We start from the raw sequence: 24964 nt of genomic DNA, 5'->3' as shown, positions 1-24964 counted from the left end.
GCCACAATAACGTTTTACGAGCCCCGGCCCGTTCCCAGAAGTTTTTAACGGCGCATGCGCGAGAAATTTCTAAACAATCGCCCGCATGCACCTGCATATTTGATTGTGAGTTGAGCGGTTGAAAGTCTGCCTCGAAATCGGAGGCCGGGGTTCAAATCCCAGATACGCTTCTGATTTTAGAAATTTGGAATTTGCATATTTAGAAATACACTATCACTTGCTAAACGGCAACACGTGAGAAATACTACACTTCTGAAACTACATTGAAAAAAGCAATTCGTTTGGCTAGCGCGGTGCTTTAAGGCCTACCTCTCTCAGTCTAAAAGGTGATCCGTACCCAGCAATGGAACAATATCTTAACGACGGTCTTTTGAAAAATACAATAAAAACGCTTTCTACACTCACAGCCCCACACTAGGATTCCCTGTATCGTGGGTGCTATGGACACACACAGAGACAAATACACAAACACCCAGACCCAGAAACAGAAATCTAAATTCATCATTTAGAAATCTGTCTGGCCGGGGATCGAACCCGGGACCCTCTGCGCGTCAGACCGGCATGGTGACCGCTCCGCCACGCGGGTCGTCAAACGTCAAATAACTCAGCTCCCAAGTCACAAGAGGCTCTTCTATCGCGCTATCAAACGTTATCTATGCTAAACATCAAAAGTTTGTCAATGTTTATCGTGAAAACACAACTAAACCACCTTTCAAAACACGTCACTCAGTGCAACAAGGTAATGTTTTCGCATACTATTTCAAAACCGTCGTAAACTGTCCCACGTGATTCAGGGCGATAATAAAAACGGACAGACATCACATTTCAGTCATATTAGCGCAGATTTAGGTACGAACCCGGGAGTGAGTCAGCTGGATGCCATTCGCAAGACACCGCTGAAACCGACCAAAAGTAAATGACCCTAAACTCCTAGTACCATCTACGAGATATAAATAATATCACTTGTTGACTTTCTGTCAACCGTTTTACAATAACCGCAGAGCCGCCGCGAACGAATCAATGCCTTGTACCGTTTAAATAAAACCGATATTAAATAACCGATACGTTGATATCAAACGTTTTCGACGTGAAAGTCCATAATATGTAGTGGCGTGACTCTTTTCTTTTGAAAGCATTACGTCATATTCGCCCTCAGCGTCGCGTGAAAAAAGACTCTGGCCCAACGGTTTAAAGTACAGTTTCCGGAGCGTTAATTACAAATCATTAATACATTCGGTTGAGAAAACGTTGAGTGCGAGACGATTTGCGTTATATAACTTCAGTTCACGGTTTAAATTTCAATACGCACTCGTGTTTCAATTATTGATGGAATCTGTCAATTTGTAATGTATCGTGATACGTGCAGTTAGAGTGTAAATTACGGGAACGGGGAATGGAATGTCAGATGATGGAGAATTAAGTAGGCAAGTTTGTGATACTACCGATTTATGTATTTAATATCGATATACCGATAATACCGAAAATTACAACGCGATTTTATGGATAATTCAAACTATTCAAGTAGGAGGAGCTGTTTTAAATCCGTTTTTGCCAACTTAGTGATTAGTCATAATAGGTAGTACCTTTTTTTTTTTTTTGGTTACGAGGGGGAAACCTTCAAAAGGTACCCAGTGTCGTGGGAGCGACGTAGGGTTATGTGGGATTCTTACCGCACTAAAACCCCCCCGGTGGCCGTCCTCGGCGCTGCGTAGAGGACTCCGGGATCTCCAAAGGAACGCAACCGGAGCCCTCTTAGCGCGTTGCCCCGTCGGGCTCCGCCCAGGTGAGCTTGGCGCTCGCCACACCGTCTGGTGCGTACGACGGTATGCGACCACACATACCGCCGTCCTTCCCGGGGCCGCTGGCTGGGCGGTTCGAGCTCCCACTCTTACCACCCGCAACCCCGGATAATATAGTACCTAGTACCTGATTAGTAAAATCTTTACACATCAATATTTTTTTCTATATGATGATATCATATCGTTTAATATTTCCATATCGATATTTCGAAATCGATATATCGTATGGAAATTTCTATGCATCCCTAGCTACAATGCATAGAATAAAGGAGGCAGTACCGACAGTGCGTGTAAGTATTTACATAGGCAATATGAGCATAAAAATATGGATTATTATTTTTACGAATCCATCATCAATTATGAAGAGTTGTATTATAATAAATTGGAAGTTTAGTGACTAAATGTCCCTTCTAGAGCCCATTTTACCATTCAGGCTCACCTGTACAATCAATCTTTAATAATAATACCTATTTAAGGTGATAGTCATAGATTAGTAAAGATACTTCGCCGCCTTGAAATTGAATGAAGCCACAAATGGCTTATTTTAGTAAATTCTTTTTTTGAATCCTTGACAAATAAAAACATTTTTAGAGAAAATTTACGAAATAATTAATAACGAATAAATTATAATTAATTATAAATTACGAATACTTATTTCAAATATTTTAGGGACATTTTAGCACGGAGACGTGGCAAAACTTTTTTACGCATCTATTTCAATTATCAAAACTGGGTACATTTTCTTGTTAGGCGTAAGTAATCTTTACTAATCTATGGTGATAGTAGGTCGACTCCGGAGGCACACGTGGGTATGGTACCTACTGCCTAATAACAGCGATGTCAAGCGCTGCTATCAAGTGACGTACCTAGGTCAGACTTACCTATCCGAGACCTTCCAAATTAGTCCTCAGAGCTATTTGGGGTTGTTTACAGATGTCCATAGGCGGCAGTAGCAGCACCATCAAGTAGACTGCTGTAGTATACAATACTATATAAACGTTGCACTTCTGGTCCAATGATACCGGCTCGGCATATGTAATTAATCTCTACAATCAATCTATAGTAATAAATCCGGCGTCTGTCAGTTTGTACTTCGATGACTATGTAACGCCAACCGGTCCTACTCTCGCCATATTAATCTCTCTATCAACGGAAACTATTACGAACGCAATTTCAACATCTCTGGCCTGTTCAAATGTTATTATTTTTTGTATTTATCCTCGTTAGAGATGAAACTTAGGTTTTTTTTTATAATATAGGAGTAGCAGACGAACATGCAGTCCTCTGGTAAGTGGCTACTACCGCCCATGGACATCTGTAATCAACCCCAGATAGGATTAGATATTTCTACCTGAGGTTGGCTACAAGTGCGCCGCTAACAGTAAAAGTATGTCTCCCTTGCCACACCCTTATAAACAGAACACAGCAGGGCAACTTGAGGAAGAAATAGGTGTGGCCCTTGTTACCCTTTAGGTACGGAACCCTAAAACGTTCGAACCTTTAAAAACGGCGAATGATAAAACGTACATAAGGTCACATTTTTCTCATATCACCTCACGTATCGATCAGCTGGGCCTCGTTACAGATCATTTGTTTGTTTTGTATTCTTTATCTTTATCTATGTTATCAGTTATGTCAAGTGAAAAGAAAAAGGAAATTTCTTACGTAGATACATTTTATTTCAAACAGATTCCAACACATAAATGACGCTACTAAAATACCAAAAAAACATCATTAATAACTACAATAGCCTCATGAAGCACGGAGTGCGTAACCAAATTCCATATTTTACAGCTAATTTATTGAAATGACTAGAAATAATGAATAGACGACATACTAAACGTCTAAATTCCAAGCAGAGGTAGAAAAACAATAAACAAATAATAAATCCTATTTAATGTTCTATAAATCTCTGATAGTGATGCTGCACTTGGACCATTCGGGCCCAAGGACGGCATGGGCCAAAATACGGAGCCAGGGATTATTTATGGGCTAAGTCTTAGATGAGTAAAATACATAGATTGATCACTCCTAACAAGAAAGTGTTTTAAGAATTGTAATTGTTGCGTAAATAAAGTGTCGCCACGTCTCCGTTCTAAAATGTTAGAAATATTTATTTATTACGTAATTTACGTAAGATTAGTTATTAACACGTAAATTTTATCCCAAAATGCTTTTTTATTTATCAAGAATAAAAACAATAAACGATCAAATGATCGTTTGTGTTTTTATTAAATTTCAAGGCGGTGAAGTATCTCTCTGTTTTACTTATCAAAGGGCTAAGCTAATGACATATCGCCTATTATTAACCGCTGCCGGGTATTATCTAATTTCATATTTGAATTTAACGGCTTTTGACACTTATGTGATAGGGATGTACCTACTTACGTTACAATGTGTTTGTAGTTATTCATAGTTTGTTATAGGGTAGGTATTTTGATTAAAGTGATATCCCGGTGGTAGAAAATCGAGAGGTCCAAAGTACCAGACATGAACTTCTGATTTTTAAAGTAATATGCGTATTATAAATTAATTGACGGCTTTAAAGTTGAGGGAAAACATCGTGGGGTAACCTACACATCTGAGAGTTCTTTCAACAAAAGTTCCCCAAGGCATGTAAAACCAATTCGCACTTGGCCAGCGCAATGGAGTATGTCCTAAACCCTTATCACTCTGAAGACCACCCTGCAGGACAGTAATTGACTATAGCCGAAAGATTATTGTAGGTAACAAATTCTTAGCTAAGTGTTTGCTAAAGCGATGTAATATTAGATCAACTAAAACCGTATTTCCTTGCAAAAAGCAAACATCTTCAAAATAGCCCAATAACACATTATCGGAAGCGCCGCACGGAGGCTGTGATCTACGCCAGCAATAAGAGAATTTTAAGAATGTTTACATTCGTTAAACTGTAGAAACCACTTCATTACCATTGCATTTTAAAATAGTTTGAAAATAATTTCGTGTCAGAATATTTTAATAGATGGTGTAGGTACATTCTATACAGATACTTTAGCCAAATGAGTGTTATTAATTTTGTGTTGATAAATTAGTCAATTTACTAGCAAAATACTTAACAAATAGCAATAGAGTTTGTAGCCAAAAATATTGTCATTATTCGTCACTCTCAAAGCATCAGCAATAAACCACATAACATGTATCATAGCAAAAATCGACCGCGTACCTACATAGCATAAGTATATAAATCAAGAAATATCCGTATCAATTTCCTAGATTCAGTGCCTTAATGCGAAACAAAGCCCTACGCCACGAATCACGCACATTGTCTCAGCATTGCAGGCGAAGTTTTGAATTCGAAAAAAAACGTAATACGCACGTAGCGTTGCGCGAACGCGTGTGAATCGACAGAAATAGCTCGCCCGAATTATAACATGGCGGTGGCGCCGGCGTCGGCGCCGGGCGGCCGCGGTGCCCACGCGCACGACGCGCGAGCGCCAACCTTTGATCAAATGTTGGCGGAACATGCCAACCTTTTTACAACGCACGTCTACGCTACATAGTCTTTGGTTTTGCTACCTGCTACAGATACAGCTGTTCCTCATTCTCCAATCTATGTCCGAATGCTTAATTACGAGTCGATTTGATATTTGAAGTCACTATAAAATAACTATTTGATTTTAATTTATACTCGTGGTCTGGGAAATCACGATAAATTGTTTCACGCTATAATCTGTACTCGAGTACCATTTAACACAAACAATTGAACATACATTTGCCAAAGTGCGGAATTCTTTACTGGCGCCAGTATTTCCTGATAACTAAAGATGTGAACTTGAGATAAAATGAAAAAAGTTGAGGCAATGAATAGGGTACTTTAATTGTATTAAAGCGTTGAGTTTGGCCAACATCGTAAACGGATATCAACATTTTAGATATAAAAGTAGGTATATGTCTGTATTGCATGGTAGTTTGATCAAATACTAATAAAAATGATAACAGGTATTTTATGTTGATGATCGATGACCTTTCCAAATCAGTTGCGTCAATTAGAGGAGCACGTGTCACATTTTTCGATAAGTGAAGATGGTCCAAGTGTTATGGCTGCGTTTTTGGCAAGCACTCGCGAATTTGTCGTCAATTCAATGTTTTACTGAAATTAATTAATATAGACACTAATTATCATATTTATACGATATGCAACAATTTGTTGCTGATGTTCAAGTGTAAATAGATTGAATAAGAAACTAATGAACTTTTGCTTTAGAACACTGAATGAAACACGAAATTTGTTTTGTATAAAAACAGAATACCGAAAACCAGTTGGAAGGATATCGAAATGATTAATGACGCTAATGATACAGGTTCCGTACGAGAGGTTGTCGCGAAAAGGAACAAATATTTTGGTTATCAAGGAAAACCTTTGCGTATATTCAAAAATAATTTTAATATATGGTATATAAGCGTACTGAATTTTATTTTTGACTGAAAAATTTGGATCTTTTTTAAATAAACGATTTTGGATATAATTATTTACTGGGTAACATTTAATAAAATCTTAGTTTTTAGGTTTGCCTGATCATTATGTAGTAATGTGGATATATCAATTATGCAATAAAGACTAATTAATCTTTGTTTAAAAATGGTTCCATTTTATTATTCTCAGGTATAAATAAAGTTAGGTGTGTAGTAATGAGGATGAAAATGTGTTATGCGCTGGAACTTATTAAAAATTGGGTGATAATGGTTAATATTTACTAATCTCAGTTACTAATAAAGATGCTAATTATAAAACTTGTATAAAAACAAGTGTGAACGAAATATCCAGGATTGGAGATAATTGGCCATATAACAGTAAGCAAGTCGGAAATAGACGCCTTGACCTAGTTGCCGAGGCGAAACCCGAGTCCAAGCAGCGTTGCGAAATTGTGGGCCAATGGACGCGCAGGATGGAAAGGACTAAGTTATGGAACGAGAATGGATATTTTGGATGATTTTACATTGCAGCAGTAATAGCCTATTGGATAAGAATATCGGCCTCTTGATCGAGGGTTCCAATGTTCAAATCCCAGGCACGCACCTCTGATTTTTGAAAGTTACGAGTATGTGCGTATTAGATATTAATGATCACTTGCTTATACGTTGAAGAAAAACATCGTGAGGAAAAAAATTGTGGTCCAATGGACCCGTAGGATTGAAAGGGCTAAGCTATGGAACCAGAATGGACATTTAGAATTTTATTCGTATATTGGATACTAATTAGACCACATAAGAACTTAATCATCTTAGTTTGGTTATTTTTAACAAATGTGCAGGATGTAAAGTTTTTTAGATTGAATTTCTACTATTTGTTAATTTAAAATTTATATGGATAATGAGATGGTTGGCACATTTTCTAATTAAAGATACATATTTATTCAAACATAAAATCAAGAACATACGAAATGCAGAAAAGAGTACGTTCGTAATATTTAAGATATTACAACAACTATTACAACTACGAGTATAAGACGATTGTTCAAAACAGAAGACAGGAAATTCCTGAAGAAATAATTTTAATTTGAAAGCGGCCGACATAAAATGTTCACACTTAGCTATACTTATATTAAGTGGCTTCATTATTCAACGGTTATCTCTAAATGTAGATCGGATCGCGCTCGTTAAATTATTGTCAACATCGTTTGGCGCCACCATCATCAGCGATTACATCTATTCGTTAAGCCAACGTAAATAGGAAGACTATAGCTTAGATACGAACCCTTGCCAACTATTTTGAAACATTCTATCAATTCAAGAATAATTCAGATACCACCAACAAAGGAAATGACGGAAGTTATATTCACTAGATGGCTTCATTATGACGATATCGCGTTTAGATGAATACGATCTTTAAAAGATGATATACTCGGAACCGGCGGCGAGATCTAAGAGGAAATCAGAATGCAAAAGAGATTGAGGCAAAAGAGGACGGTTTGATGAATATTCAGAATGAGGCATGGGCGTCACCTCATTTGCTTAAAACAGTCGATACTAACATAACAAGCGCCGATGATGGCGATCGAGTATACGCCGATGTGGGCGGCAGCGACTGTCAGTGGACACACCTCGATCACGCAAACATACTATCACAAATGTATGTAGGCGATGTTGACTCATTGTGACATCTTCATTGGCTCTGATTGATTAATTATAGGGTGGAATTATGATGGACTGTCGCTTTGTACATGTGTATTGTGTAGGTAGTAGTGTTATATCATACGGTTCGGTAATTACACTTGTTTTATGTTATGTTTATAGCGTTTTACGTCACGTCGAGAGGTGAAATAAGTTATTTGAAATTATTTATTAGTTTCTAGGAATTCTCAGTAGTAACAACTAGGTAATCTTTGGCACCATTTAAAGGTGTTGTAAATTTTAATTCTATTTCCTCGGACACTTTAATTGAATTTAAGGTGTTATCGATGGATTAAGGTGTTTTGCGGTTTGGCAATGCTTCGTTAATAAAGTAATTGCGGTCGAATGCGGTTTCGAGCAGATTATACTTTAATGTGGACCTCCTGGACCGGCTTGCCTTATCCATGGTATATTTATAAATACTATAGGTAGGGATTAATGATATATTACCTTCAAATATAGTTGTATGGTAATATCAAAATTATGTTATTTGGTTCCTCGTAAATAAACTTCGTTTTACAAGATTTTTATTAACTTGCTATGTTACTATGTTCGAGTCAATGCTTTCGACTACATACACTTGAACCCTGAGATGGACCCAGATGCTGATACTAAGTATTCTGATACATCCATTTATTTTAATACAAGAGTTAAATAAAAACTTGCTTGAAAAAAATACCAATCATACCCCCTTTTCAAGACAATATTTTGGATACAAAGCTCCGACTGACAGCACCGATATAAACACACTGAAACCAAGACCAACGAAAAAAATAGAGCGATCGAAATGGAAACTCTTAATCCAAACGCTATCTGCGGCACGGATTGGAAAGCAACAAAACGAACCGTTGGTGCGTCGATACCGAGAAGGGAATCGGAGAAGGTAATCGATATTGCATCGAGTCAGCATCACGCAGGTCGATTACCGGTGGCCGGGCAGGGCTGCCAACGGAATGTTTTATTAAATTATCTACACGTTTTTTATAAAATGGATATAGCAACAGTAGTTAGTCCATCTGATGGTATGTGGATACTGCCACCCGGTGACTTACTCCACTTTGAATAAGTTCTAGCTGAAGCCGATCACATATACGTTGCCACTCTTGAGAACTAAAGATTTTTTGGGAAGAAGGAAATTCGCGACTTCAGCTTTTTAGGGATTTTACAATAAAGAAATGTTCAAACCATTTCTTGTTTGAACATTTCTTTGGGAATATGGGAGACATGTCTATTTATGAGGAGCGTTCCAACTTAGTTTTCAATACCAATGCGTCTGTAGCTGATCCTAATTTAATATGGGATTGATGATGGGCACTGCAGTGATTTGCAAAGAGGTGGATTGCATACTCGTTTGCCGTGGCCAATTTCATTGTGCTTTTTGGTAAATAAAAAAGTAAGCGTAATCTTTGGTAAGGAATTTGAGTCATAGGTATCTATCGTTCGCCGTAAGTTTAGGATCAAAATATTTTCAGAAATAAATCTCGGTGTCAAGCCAGCCCTATGCCATCCGGAGTAGCAACTTGTTGATGCTCAGGAATGTAGGTAACTATTGAAATGGAATTTCGTTACCATGTTTGAATTCTATTGTAATAATATCTTTCTTTAGACCCTAATGTATATCTACACTGAATACTTTGGTTCTGACTGTTGGTTAGAACTTAAGTATATGAATTTAGCTAGGTAGGTACCTATAGGTAATCCCTAGGTATTTTGACGTAAATAAATGTACTATGATAAAATAATTTCGAAATATTAAAAAAAAAACTTATATTGTCAGAATTAGGGAACGCACTCCGTGCTTTTTGATCCCTTGAACGAGAATATGAAAATGTACCTAGTACGTAGGTAATCTGTTTACTAAACGCAGGACTTTTGTTAGGAAACTTCTCATTTTTTTTATTACTCAATTACTCATACCACTTTCTACTTGTAATACAAGAAATGGATGTAATCATGAAAAATGTTTTTTTCTTAAATATTAATACCGCCAATTTTAGTAAAAAAAAAACAAATTTAAAACTAGCTAAAACAACAAATACAGTAAGACACTATTGCAGATGATGATGATGATTTTATAAGAACTTTATACCTACGTACTGAGAAATTAGGTAGGTTCCTATCAAACTTTCAACACAAACAATTGGCAGATAATCCACTATTGCATCATCACTATCAACATACAAACATACATGCGTATCAATTTAGTTGCATAGGGACGTATCGAAGAATGCAATGTATGCAAATACCAAACAAGAATTGATTGAAATACGGAGTTTCTATACATTATCTGTCTCTTTCGTACTTCCTTGCTAAAGAACAATTTCCGTAACGAAGGTTTAAGAAGTTTTTAATTTGTAACTGGATAGAACAAACGGGCTTGCAGTTCCACTTTTACCACATTTCCCACCGCCCATGGACATCTGCAGGTAATTAGCCCCAAATAAGACATATGAGAATCCTACCTGAGGTCAGCCATAGATGCATTGCTGAACCCTAAGGACAAAGTTTGGCTATGACCCGAATAACTAACCGTTGTTATGTCATTTCATTCCTCCAGAGTCGAACCACAATAATCTACCTTCGAAATAGACACAACTCTATCACTAGTTATACGTTACTATAGGGTATCAACCCTTAAAGATTGCGTAGGATTAAACGAAATTACACCATTATTTACAAAACAGATGATCAATCAAAGACTTATTAAGGGTTGACTAAACACCCCATCCCCGATTGAATGACCAGATGGTCAAAACCAACCCTTCCGCGAAAGAAATATTGTTTATCTCCCCACAGACATGAAGATTGATAATCCTAAAACGAATTGGAATCAGAGAAAGAGGGCGTTTGACCATTATATGAAAAAAGTATTTTTGTAATCGGTTTTCGTACAGTATATTATGTTTTTAGATCCTTAGACATACTCTTAGGTAAAGCCACACAAGGATTTTCGCATCCATATTATATTCACACACACTAAGATTTTGACAAACGCAAAGTTTTCATTTCATTTTAGACAAGTTACAGCTACCTTATAATTTATATATATGTACATAGATCCCTAAAAGTCCTAAAAACCTTTTCTTCTAGAGAGGAAACCCTTGCCCTGCAGTGAAACAGTAATGGGCTGACGACAAGAAGTCATACGGTTAAAATAACAAACATTAAAAAAATATAATGAACCTAATTTTGTTTCATTTTATTTATATAAACACGGAAGGCAAATTTGACAAAAAACAATCACGGATACGCTAGACAGATAAGATTTACGGCTTCCAATACTTTTTCTGGGAATCATCTAATAAATCAACTCCAAAATTTCCACTAATTAGTCATAATTAATTCTTTTATGCGCCGATGTTATGTCAACTATAAATCTAAGCTAGCACTAGCACATGAATTCGTCGCATCTTATAAAAGGAAAACTAGAGAATTATAATAAAAACAAAAACCAGAATCTGACAGCTTAAAAATATAGCCTATGTCACTCGCACAACAGACGAATTCAATGAAAACGCATCTTATATATAAAATTCGTACCTAATAAATAGTTACCGTACTCCTCCGGAACGGCTTTAACGATTTTCACTAAATTTTATATGCATATTCTGTAGGTCTGAGAATCGGCTAGTATCTATTTTTCATCCCCCTATGTGATAAGGGTTGTTCAGCCTTAATATTTATTTATATGGCAACACAGCGTTTGCAGGGTCAGCTAGTAATTATATAAAAAATCAAATTTAAATTCGAAAAAACATTTTTTTTGAGTTCAATAGTTTTTATGCACCATTTTCAAAGAGCCCCATGACATTACATTCCGGAAATACCACGAAGTTCATTATACATACAGACATTTAAAAATAAATCCATATTACATATAAATAAAACACAAATGTCTATCATTCTCAGCCCACTCAATACGATGCCTCATTAGTTACTGGCCACTAAAACCACGTGAGGCCGCCTCATTTCACTTATTAGTAATCATACGCATAATTAAGACACGAATAATTATAAATATATGTGATTGCTTCCTGTCATGGGGCACTTGGATGACTGGGCAATGATTGTACAAAAGATTGTGTATAGAAAGAAGGTAGATATCTACAGCAATAACGAAATTTATTTTCAAATTAAAATAATTAGCCAAATGCAAACTTACTTAATAAATTACTTATTAAATTATTATTATTACTTTATTATTAAATTACTTATTACTTTACTTATTAAATTTTTACTTAAATTAACTTACAGAGATAGATCATTATGTACTATCATTGTTTTTTTTTTTTTTTTTGTATTTTTTATTGTTTAACCTAACAATTAGGCAGGCGTGCTACCTGATGGGCAGGAGTTAACGCCGCCTATGGACATTTGCAACAACAGAGGAGTCGCCAATGCATCACCGGCTCTGTATGAGAGCTCTTTTGCACCTTTTTTGCCATCATCATTATTTGTCATCATCATTTAAGAGTTAAACAGATGATTCAAAAAACGCTGAACAATACCAAATAAATAGTTATGTGGCGAATCTCCCTTTTCCCTTTATTTAAATTTTTTGTAAGACTGTAAAATTTTCAAATTTAATAATATTAGATAAATTGAGGAAATAGAGCCCTGGAACAGACTAACAGATGAATGGACAGAAGAGACTTCGTAATAAAAACCTTTGGGTAGAAAACCCTAAAAATGATATTTTCCATTAGGGGTACCACTTTAACCACGGCATGCTTAAAACCAAAATCTCACAGACATGTAGGTAATTCTAAGCGATTAGAGGCTCTCAACAGATCAGCTGGTGTGACACAAACCGCCATCAATCCGGAATCCGTGACGCACGCCACAGCGATGTACAGCCATCACTGCCGAGTTCACTGACGTGTATCTAGGGTTGCCACTTGTGACATAATTTACCTACTTAAAAATACTTCTTTTTAAATATTTTTTGTCACTTAACCTTTTTGATGTGATTTTTTTAAGTGTCGTGAGATAACTTTAAAAAAAATATTATTCGGTATATTTTTTTCAGGTGTACCTATTAGTATTGATACCTTTTATAGGTATTTATTGAATCATCAAAATATTTTTAGATGGATAATAGGTACTTTGTTTGTTTTAAGATAATTAATAGATAATAAAATCAAACATCTCTTTACTGAGTGTTATTAAAAAAAGCTGCCGTTTCTTTTAATTTCTTTTTAATATTTAACAATAACGCCGTTAAAAAAAATATTCTAGTATTTTAAAAACAAAAATTATGTTAAATTATTAGATAACCGTAGGTTCAATTTGGTTTCGTGTTTATGTCTGTACGTATTTTAAGAACAATGACAAATATCGCGATGGGAAAGTGTAATCAGGGAACTAGTAGATAAATAATCTTGAAAGTAAATATAGCCCGAGGATTGATTAAGTATTCTCGAGATAAGATAGCAATAACTGTTGTCAGGTACTGAATAAGTCATCAGGCGTTTAAAAATCACTCGGTCTACATTTTTACGAGTTAAATAATTGAATTTTTGCCTTTTTAGACAAAAATTTCAAAAAATTTTATTCGTTTATTAATTTATTTAAAAAAACATTTTTAAGGAAAAAATTCTGACACATTTTTGGTTTAATTTCAGAAAACAACTTTAATCCTTTTAATGTCCTGGTGATTATTATTTACATCAAATGAAATAAAAATAATGAAACTTTTCAGCAAAAATCGCTTTAAGTAATCCTGAGTGGCAACCCTAACCTTAGCGCCGGTTCAAATTGTACGCGCCTTTGAACCTCGCTACTATGTGAGTTAACAAATAAACAACCAACATTAACCCAATATTTCTTCTAAGAAACCTGAAATGCACGTTTTGTAACCATTACATCTTAAACGCATCCTTATTTATCCTTTTGCTAATAAATTAGGCAAATTAAATTTAAAATCTAAGAGTTATACCTACTACAAAATGCAGTTTATAGACGCTTGCGTTTTGTTAAGGCCTACCTCTTATGTGAAAATAAAAAAAAAATCAAAATAAAAAAAATACTAAAGTAAAATTTTCCATTTTACTATCTCACGGAATATCCTACCAAAATCACGTTCATTAATGGTATTGTTATTACTGTCTTTGACTTTAGACCTTTACGGTCGCCTAACCCAACCGAGCCTCAACGGCAACACCTGTTAAAATTAGTAATAAAAAGTGGTAAAACAAAATAAAGGAGTTTATAGCTACGTCGTTAGAAACTTGATACTTTAAGAACAAACAATTTACACCAATAAAATGTAGAGACGGCAGAGAAGCGGACGAAAAAACGCATTTGAATAGCCGCCTCTGACTGGCGTGACACAATGCGGCCGGCGTAGGGTTGCCAGGCTACGGCAAAATGCGGCAAAAATGAGAAAATGTGGCAAACTTTGGTATATTTTGTTCTACATTCTCTACAGAAGCATCTGCATTAGCTTATGTTCAAGCTTTATTTACATATTCAAAACGGATTCCTATAGAACTCTTTTTTAACCTGAAAATGAATAAACTAACTACTTACTAAACTTACGATTCTCAATGTGATCGTTCGGAGAAACGGCATAAGAAATTCAAATAAATGGTTAGAGAAGGATGTACAGACTCAATGCTGTAACTACTGAGAGCAAAACCACTATCAGATATATATGTACTTAATCCTTATAACAGAATAAGCTATCTATTGTTACTATCAACAACTTATAATAACCAGGATGTGTTTACTAAACTAAGAATTCTTAATTAGGAAGTCACCAAAACCTGGGATTGATACTACCAAAGCATACCTAGATATTAGGTCGTTTTGTAAAATACTGGGACCAGTTGGGAAAGTATGTTGTCTGGCAACCCTCGTCAGCAATGGGACAAAACAAAGACATCGTTAAATGCAAACTACTATTATTAAAACATCGAGAAATACCATAAGCGATCCATTGTTTACTTTAATATTTATCGAATCGATTATTCTATTACTCGTGCCTATCTTTATTTTATCTATTTACCTTGTTTAGAATTATTTATTGTTTCCAAAATATCTTTTGAGACTTAAATTAATGATTTCATTATTTGAATCGAGTTCAAAGATTCCGTTACATTACAGGTCAAGCTAATAAAAGCATGGTAAAAATAGATTAAAATAGTGTAATTAAATAATTCTAACCTAACCTAACGTTACCACAGGTACCGAATTAATTCGTTAGTAGGTAGATAACTCCCTTATTTCGTAGGAAAACACTTTCCCAACCACCATTAGTACTCGAATCTAGAAAATAGCGTAGAAAACTGTCACACGTAGCCTACCACTGTATAGTGATGTATATACATTACCAGTTTGGCAAGAGCCGACGCCGCGTCCAACCGGTTCTGCCGCAGGTGCCGCCGTTCAATGGGCAACACACACCGAATAGTAACTAGTAAACACTGAGATCATCGATATATCTGATTTCTCAGTGAAAGAATGGCAAGGGTTTTCGTTGCGACGAATCTAAAGTTGGTCCTGGCATTTTCCTGCTATATAGATAAAGGTACGAACGAAATCCAAAGATTTTATAGGTATTTTTATTTTCGGATTGTATTGAACTAATTTCTTCAGACTAGTTTGATATAGGTAGGTATTAGGCAGACAGCTGTTGAACTTTAGTCTATGTAAATTTAACTGTTTCCAAAAAATAATAGCATACCTACCTAATTGTTCCATTGAATAAGTAGTCTATTTTTAAACGGATTGAAAATTTCGTTAACGGATACAAAAACGGACGACAAAACGTGTCTACAGCGCTATGACCATTCAATCGCATAAAAAGCTATTCGGTAACCGTAAAATGCAACAACGCCGACAATTTCGTTTAAATCGCGTCGTAATGACAGCCATTCACAAATCCGAAGCCGAAAAACCCGGCGAGACTACAATGCAGGGATGGCGATCTGAGGTCGATTAATCGAAGAATCTTTTGGGCCAACAAAATCGATCGATCATCCTAGAAAATCTAAAGTCGATCTTTTCATTGGTTGAATGTGTTAGGTATAGACATATTTTGCTGACGGATACGTATTTTAGTTATTTGATCCTGATGTTTTTTTTCGCTATCTTCGCCCTTTCTTAGCTGAAAAGATCGAAGATAAATTTTTGTAGAATCGATTCTTTGGGCCTCAATTTACCTATTACACTTCGATTCAAGAATCGATCTTTTTCGGCATCGCCATCCCTACTACAATAAAGAAAAAACCGATCACAAATATCGAGCCCGTACCTGCGTCGGCGCACCGCCCCGCCGGCGCGACGTGGCGCCGGCGCCACACCGAGCAATTATGGCTAAATAAATATCGACCACGCCGCCTCCGACACAGCAGATGGATTCTGCTATCTACACGACATTCGTAGTTAAACGATTTAAAGAATTACGTTCACTTTATAGTAAAAACACAAGGAAAATATCGTATTTTACTGACTCGGTTTTTGACGCTTAAAATAACATTTAGCAGCAGATGGATTCTGCTTTCTATGCGATATTTAGAGGAGTATTTAAATGAAATTAATGGTAAAATTACAAGGAAAAAATAGTATTTTACTTAATTATGTGAACGTATGAAGGTACATTTTTTTATCTACAGACATCGAAAGTGTCAGACACAAGATATTTAGACAGGCACGGCCCGTGTCTGTGCGGCTGCAAATAATACAACACATTGTACTCGTAGTAAATGATTTTTTTGCCTGACACGGCATGCGTCTGATACACAATATGTCTGTAGATGTAAAGAACCTATGAATAGAAATTGATACACGATTCCTCAATATATCAACCAAAGTACAGATACATTTTGATACTCAAAAAGGTGGAAAAAATACCAAATGACTCATGCCCGGGAACATAGGGTTTAATGCATGTTCCTTAGGGTTGAAAGGGTTTTCGGCATCATGAGATGCTTATTCATTCGGCGTCGCGTCGCCGACACGATAAGATAACGCCCCCTCCCCCCGCGGGGGGATAAAACATTCACAAATAGAGGCCGACGGCGGGATTGGCGCCGATTCGCAAACACGCTGCGAGTACGTACCTACATTGATGTGCATGTCTCATGCCACATTCACTTTTTAACTGATGACTAAAAACTGTCTATGGTGAACTGTGCGTTAGTGAGGTGCCCAGTCACTGCTCGATACTTATAGAAGACTGTCGGTTTTTCTCTATAAGATATATTTTATCAACACTTCTACTATCGAAGTACTGGGCACGGGTCTAAGAAAAATAAAAAGGATTAGGCCTTTGTCCAGCGCGCTGGCCAAGGTCGAACTGGTAGACTTTAAAATAGGTAATCTTTGAAAATCTGTTTTTAAGATCTCTCAGATATTTTAACGATGTTTTAGGTACTTCACCATTAAAGCTATCACTTGCTTTAATGGTGAAGTACCTAAATACTAATTAATACACACATCATTTTGGAAATGTGTCTCTTCCATTGGAAGGCCGATAGGAAGGAGTTCCGACCACTGCATCAACAAACTTATTAAGATATATAGAAGGAACCATTGCAGTTTATGACGAAGTAATGTTAATCATGGGGTAATTAAACCAAATGAATCTCGCAAAAGAATACCTATAAATAACCACCCAGCAGGTGTACGTAAATAAGCTGATGATTAAGTTTACGACATATTTACGACGTAAGGATTGTAAAATTTAAATTGCTACCAAAATCCATCGATAGCCGTGGAAAATAAACATCACTAATACCATCAAATGACATTCAATTTGATATGTGAGTATGAGCTGGTGATGGGGAAAGATATTCATACGGTTTTTGGTTTAGTATTGGTAGGTACGGGAAAATACTTTAACTCTACCCTTGGGCGCCGCCAGGATTATTTTGAGGGTGCATAGCCATTTTTCGCTGACGGATACGTATTTCCTGTTTGGTCTGTGCGACCATTTTAACATGTGTGTAACATGTCATGTTACACACATGTTACACTATGTTACATACATGTTATACAGATGTTATATACATGTTTTCGCAGATATATACACATTTCACAGATTATTTGCTCGTTTTCGTTAATAGGTAGGTAATTACCTATCTAATTAATTAATAATTACACATTTAAGAGATTTTATTGCCTATGTACCTACTTTTTTGTCAGCGGGTACACCCTCCTGCTAACGCTCATGACTCTACCTATGGTTAGGTATAAATACTGCAAGAAACAGGTCAATAGGGTATAGGCATCAACGTCCAAGCGAGTGGACCATAGTCACTTTCTACCGATAATCGTGAGCTATAAATAAACTAGGATCAATTAGGCGATATCGTTAAAAGCATGAATCAAAGGTATGCCGGTCGGCGCCGGCGGGAGCGGTGGGAACCCGTCGCGAAAGTTGACAAAAAAATCGGCTAAGTGTGAGACGAACTCGCCAACGGAGGGTTCCGTACTAACAGATTATTTATTTTTTAATATTATTATTTATTATCATAACAGCCATAGAAATAAATGCATTGTATTATTGCATGAAAATTAAATAGTCTACCTATTATCTACGTTCCAATAGATAAAGGAAAAAACGCAGAAAAATAGCGGTTTGTCTTACATGGTGACCCCTATTTATTTTTAAAGCTAATGTGGTAGTGGGTATTTGTTGTTATAGCAGTAAAAAATTTTGAGTGCAAACATTTTAAGAGTCTTTCTAGTACGGTTCAAGAGGAAGAGCCATGTGACAGTCCGACAGCGAGGTTAGTACCTAATGAGTGTTCCGTTTTTACCCTTTTTTACGGGACCCTAAAAACAGACGCGACGTAATCGTATCGGCAAAAAACGGCACAGGTGAGGTCCGATATCTGGCGACCATGACGCGATGCAAATGGCGCACTGGCTCCCAACAGATTTATGGCCGCATCATCCGATGGAAACTTGCTGACGCCAAAATTCGATTGCGACTGCATTAATCGACCGTGAACTTTTATTGCTACTTAAGAATTGATGCATCGAGATTCGAAGGGTACCTACGTCTTAGAATTGGAAAGTTAGAAACAGTAGGTACCTACCTAGATTAGACTGGGTTGGTATCGCCACTATTTTATAATATAGGAGTAGCAGACGAACGTGCAGTCCACCTGATGGTAAGTGGCTGCTGCCACCCATGGACATCCTTAATCAACCCCAGATAAAGTTAGTTTCCTACCTGAAGTAGGTCAAATACGCCGCTACCCCTGAGGACTAAGCTGGAATGCCTCGGAAAAGTAGATGGGTATTTCTCCGTTACTACACCCCTATTTCTAGCGTGGAGTACTTTTGCGTTTTGGTAAAATTGTGGATGTTTTAGGTACATAAAAAGCAAGGGTCTTAGTCCTCGGGAGTAACAATGCATTCGATCGACTTCAAGTAGAACCTGCTCTATGTGCCACAAATCCATTGGAAGCAGTAACACCTACTACATTTACTGTCAGCCTTCTTTTACACTTCTATAAAAAGAATCGATAGTGAAGTCTACAGCTAGACACAGCCGCTCAGACATATTTTTTGCACAAAAGAGAAAGTGAGAAGTATGCATGTCCTTGACAGACACCCGAGACGAGTTGCTGACGCCTAATCATTCAAACGTAACTGTTACGTTAACTAATGTTTCAACGGTCTAAGATTATGTAGAAACTGACTTTTAAAGTTGTCTCCCACGACACTGGGTACTTTTTGAAGGTTTCCCCCACGTAAACAAAAAAAAAAGGTAAGTTAGTTACCTTAGTTGAGCAGGGTTCGTTTCGGTACGGACACAGAGCGTGTCAGACGCGTGCCGTCACTGCACAAGCCGAAATTTGAAGTGGTTTAAGCTGAGATTTTGTTTGGGTACAGAGCGTGCCAGACACGTGTCGAACAAATAAAATAGTTATGATAAATTTCCTTAAAATGGTTGAATAAAAAGTTAAAGGAATATGTAGGTAATCTAACAAAAAATAATAACTAAAACACTTTTAATGACGGAAACATCTAATTAACATCTAATTAGAATAAATACCTCTATCACTTTTTAGAAAAAGCCTAAATCTGTCATTAAGGTATTCTAGGCAATCAATCCTTCCTTACATAATACCTTGCTAATCAACAAACGAAAATTACTGTAAATAGGCAGGCTATAGTGTAGCGAAAAAAATCTAAGTCTATCTACTTATCTTATGCAAGAAACTAGGTAGGTAAATGCTTTTGCGTCCTACGATTTTGGCTATAATGAATTCCACCACAAAATGATTTCAACTTATAACTGTCTTAAAGTTCCAAACAGTATTACGTGTCGGTACTTCAATAATAAATGTGAACATGGTAATGCGGCGTGCATTATCGTGCGTAATGGGTAGGTCACGATCCTAACGATGGAATGATTTCTGATTCAAGAATGACGGTAAGTTTGATAGAGAAAAATTGAGAGCGAAAAGATCCTTTCTACACTCACATAGGTAAAAGGAGGAGAGACTAAATCTCCATATGTGCCGTAGAAAAACACATGCAGGCACGTAGAGTAAACACCCAGAGACCTACATATTTTATCTTCGCTTAACAGATTTGAAGAAATAATTAAAAATGAAAAGAAATACGTTCACTCACACTACAATACCTCGTAGTTAAATAGACTTAAAGTAAATAAGAGTATAATGAAATGAAAAAAATATAAATGACTGTCATACAACCAAACAATAATTTCCTCTGTCGTGTCATGAACACACTAACACGATAACACCCAGACCCACAAAACTAACTATATAACAGACAGATTTGAATTCAAGACTAAAAACCTAAAAATAAGTTGATACTTTTGAAGCTATGCCGAATTATAAATTACCTATTATTAAGGACAATGATTCTACAATCTCGCAGCCAAAGTTCAGTGACCAAGGTGGCCTCTGCCCACATAAGGGAGTAGTTATTGAATATTTGAGCTTTCTTCTTAATTAATATGCTAACAACCATTGTGGACACCTACACGAGGTAGGCAGGCGCCGGTGAGAGGCTTGATGGTAATGAGTTGGGTTTCTTGTACATTGTAATGTAAAAGGTATCTATAGGTACCCAGCAATAACTTGTTGATTTAGACTTACTACATGAATAGATAGATACTTAGTGTATGTTAGCAAAACGTAACAGTTTCAGTAGGTTTACAAATTGTGTAATTTGACACATTTGATTTGATTTGATGCAGATTGAATGGGAGATGGAATTTTGTTATCGGTAAATAGTTATACGAATTTTTACCAGAATATATGCCTATGTGCTACCTACATACTTAAATTAGATAATATTTACAACAATAAATAATGTTTTAGTTATTATAGTATTTACGACATCACAGTTATTATAAGGTACCTACACCTATAGGTATAAGAATAAACGTTATTTTCAAAAATCTACGTTACGACACGAAATTGTATCTCACAGAAAAAAGTTCAAACATGTCGTTAAACAAACGCTATGTAAATAAGCGTACTATAAACTAAGTGATTATTTTACTGACAAAACGGTGTGGTCTGAGGTAGTTCCAGCTCCACATGTAACATTAGGTTAAGTTTAACATTGTAAAAAACATTTTTTTAAAAGATGTGCGTTATGGAGTTTCGTTCGCCGCTACTCCTCCATAACGAAACACCTTGTGAAGGTAGTTGTATTGAAATTCAAAAAGTGATCTGTAAAGAACCTATTAGGAATTAAAAAAATGATTTGATTTGATTTGATTTGAAAGCGTAAAATAGGAAAATAACATTAGAAAATTCAAATTTGAACACGACTATTTCAAATAAGATACCTATATATTGGCCAAACATCTGATTTGCGGAGTTTAGTGTTTCTAGTCTTAAACCTAAAGCAGGCGACCTACATAGCTCGGAGAATATCATGTTTGCGAACAAACCTATAACAAGTCATTTACATTTAAAGCTGCAGTTGGCGCCACAGGTCTCTTATTGGTATTCATTGCAATAGATCTTTGGTTCTACATTTTTGAATCTAAATCTTTTAGTTATGGCTTTGGTTGCTTAAGCTTCCGACGTTTATGGACGAGACTAAATATAGGTAGTTATCTACAGGTACCTTCTTTGGTAGGTATTTGCGAATACTATGTTTCTGCTCAGCTGTAGGTAGATGTCTAATATGATTTTAGGAACCAGTTAAAAATAAAAACACTATGTACCTACCTAACAAGAACATAGGTACTTAGCAGATTGCATACCCGATTTGCAGTAGGTATATTTTTCAAGTGATTTATACAATTTAAGATTAACCATCACCATCACTATCAACGTCAACGAAGTTAAATCGTGTCAATATTGTCAACCGTTAATATCGAAGCCTCAAGCTTAGCTAAATCCGGAAGGCAATGATAAACACCGTTCGGAACGCACGGAAGAGCAGTTTAAATATGTACAATGGCCGTCTGTCTGTTTGGCGTCGCGAATTAAAAAGTTAACGGGCGGCGCGCGGCCCGCCGGCGCCGGCGCCGTGACCTTGTCTAGTTATCGCGGCGACCCTGCGCCGACACCGCCACACCGCGACACCACGACACCCGCTACACATCGCGAGCCGACACCGATCATTGTCACCATTCTTAACAACTTACTACAATAAAACTCGAAAAAACGCTAATACATGCTTCAGTGAAACTACCCACCGCTGACGCTGCAATGTACACAAATTAAAAGCGACCTTTTAATTTTCGTTAAAACAAACACTCGACTCGATCTAAGACGACGGCTGATGTCAGAGTCTATAAATAGACCGCCGAACGTCAATGTTTACAATCTACTCGGGGGATGGAAGTGTAACTTTGGTCTCGGTAAACTCACGATTCGGGAGCGAGGCGCGGGCCGGCGCCGGCGCGGGATGACGCCGCGACGACGTAACCGCAGATACGGGAGCGAACCGCGCGATAACGACTGATACGCGATAACGGCCTGCACCGATACCGCCGGCGTCGCCGCTGCAGCCCCGGTTCGCGCGAAACGTGGAAAAATACGGGGAACTCGACACCGCCGCCGGCCGCGTGCACCTCGCACGCGGCGACACCCTCGCCGACGGCGGCGGCGCGCAAGATAAAGTAAACAAATAGGTTAGGCGGCGATAAGAGTTCATCGGTCGGGAGCGAGCGGGGAGCCGCATTCCGACTTTCTACGCCGCGCGGACGAGCGGCCCGATATTCTTAACTCACTACACACGTAAACACACCGAGCGGCCGCTCCGAATCGCCGTCGAGGCGCCGGATCGACCTTTCACATTTACGATTCCTCGCGGAGGGCGGGCGGGCACCTGTTGCGTCGGAGGAGGGTCGCGGGCGCACGTACCGGGCTCGCAGAGGCGGCTGAAGTGGTAGGGGTTGCAGCAGAGCTGGTCGGAGCAGAGCGGCAGGCGGCGCAGCTCGGCCGGGTCCCGCAGGTCGGGGAAGCGGAAGGCGCGGGCGAGAGGCAGGCGCAGCGCGGCGCCGGGCACGCAGGGCGCGCCCGCGGGCCCCGCGTCCAGCGCGCGCGCCAGCCGCCGCAGCTGCTCGTCGGGCACGGGGGGCGCGCCGGCCGCCGCCAGCCGCCGCCGCAGCGCGCGTCTCCGGAACATCACATGCCGCCGTCGGCGTCACGACACACCGCACCGTCCACGTGTGTAACACGACATGTCTCGCCGCGCGCGGACTGCCCACTGCCGAGCGCCGGTCGACGAACGAGCGCGGTGCATGACGCGCGAGGAGCGACACCTGCACGCCGAGATTACCCCACCACGCAACCGCACTCCCACTCTCGCTTCCCTAGATCCTTGTCTCATCGCATCCTTTCCCAATGTCACAGTAAATCAACTCAAACTCGTATCAAATATCAGGAAAAGATCACAAGAGACGACTTGTTCGACAAACACCGACAAACACCGACCAGTTTTTGTATTAGAAATTGAATTAATTTCATTGACGAATAAATTTTTCATTAGTTAAAATTTGTCAACAATTTTTACAACAACAACATTTTCTTCTTAATACGTACTAAAAGGAAAAAAAACTCTAAAAAACATATTTTAATGAATATACCAAAATGTATTAATAAATGGAGTATTTTAAAAATAACCATTCACTACACCTTATCACAATTACCTTCAAAATAAAGATTATTAGTTTTCAAGAACTTTAATTATTCCCTTAAAAATAGTAAAATGTTGAATACTGGCAACTCCGTGGCGGGGGAGAAGCGGACGGGCGGGGGCGGGGCTCGGCTGGCGCCACCGGCGGCGTCAGGTGTTTGCGCGTGTGTGCGTGCGGCGCCACCCAAACATTCGCCCGACGGTGGTATTGTGCCTAACCAGCCGTGCCCTCTGAGAGACTGGTTTTCTAAATATCCCAAGAAACATAGACAAAAATACACAGTAGGTTGAACTATGTTTCTATCTGTATAGTATTTAGAACCTTATACATAAATTTACTTACTTTGTTACGAAATGGTAATATTTATCGTTTCTTATAAATTTTTGTAGGCAGTTTACCCACCTACAAAAATGAAAATGCATTACAAATTAGGGTAGACATTCATTTATTCCTTGAAATAGAATTTTACACAACTTAGACACTTTTAAGTATTTACCTAGTCAGTTATTTAATATATTCATGTAACTATGACTAGCAAATCATTTATGTACCATAGGTACATATCAAGAAAATGTTAAGCACATTCTTGGAAAATTGTCAAGAGGTTAATTGAGACATAAATATTGAAGTTTTATTGTTAATGAATATTAAATAGCTATTTACATAATAGTTACTCCGCAAAGATTATACTTGTATGTTGCCAATTATTAATGAGTTATAAGACTGCCCTTTTCATATTTATGTTCGTCTCTTAACATAATTTTTAAATTAAATATTAATATTTATTAGGTGTTTGACGCCCATTTTTTTGTTAACCTGCGTCACTATTAAAAATTTAAAATATATTATTATTAATCTTAATGATAACTCATGACCATTTATTTTTAATTTTACTTTATCTATTAATGAAACTGTGTTTGAACAAGTAAATAAATTA

The 24964-nt window shown here is 37.6% G+C and overlaps 1 protein-coding gene across 2 annotated transcripts in view; it reads right to left on the bottom strand.

Moving 5' to 3' along the window:
* Positions 1 to 23585, bottom strand: part of Dad (Daughters against dpp) — a 57432-nt gene extending 33847 nt beyond the window's left edge. The window contains exon 1 of one of the 2 annotated variants that reach the window (XM_073073346.1): positions 23252 to 23585. In XM_073073346.1, coding sequence (XP_072929447.1) covers positions 23252 to 23516 — 265 coding nt within the window. In that variant the 5' untranslated portion in view covers positions 23517 to 23585. Of the gene's footprint in view, positions 1 to 22756; positions 23197 to 23251 lie in introns of those variants that run through there. The other variant, XM_073073345.1, reaches the window with a different exon arrangement.
* Positions 23586 to 24964: the final 1379 nt, after the last annotated feature.

The sequence above is a fragment of the Epargyreus clarus genome, unplaced genomic scaffold, assembly GCF_041222505.1.
Source record: "Epargyreus clarus isolate Ecla_fem2 unplaced genomic scaffold, WU_Ecla_fem_2.2 ptg000005l, whole genome shotgun sequence".
NCBI lineage: Eukaryota > Metazoa > Arthropoda > Insecta > Lepidoptera > Hesperiidae > Epargyreus > Epargyreus clarus.
This window is presented reverse-complemented; position numbering and strand designations above follow the sequence as displayed.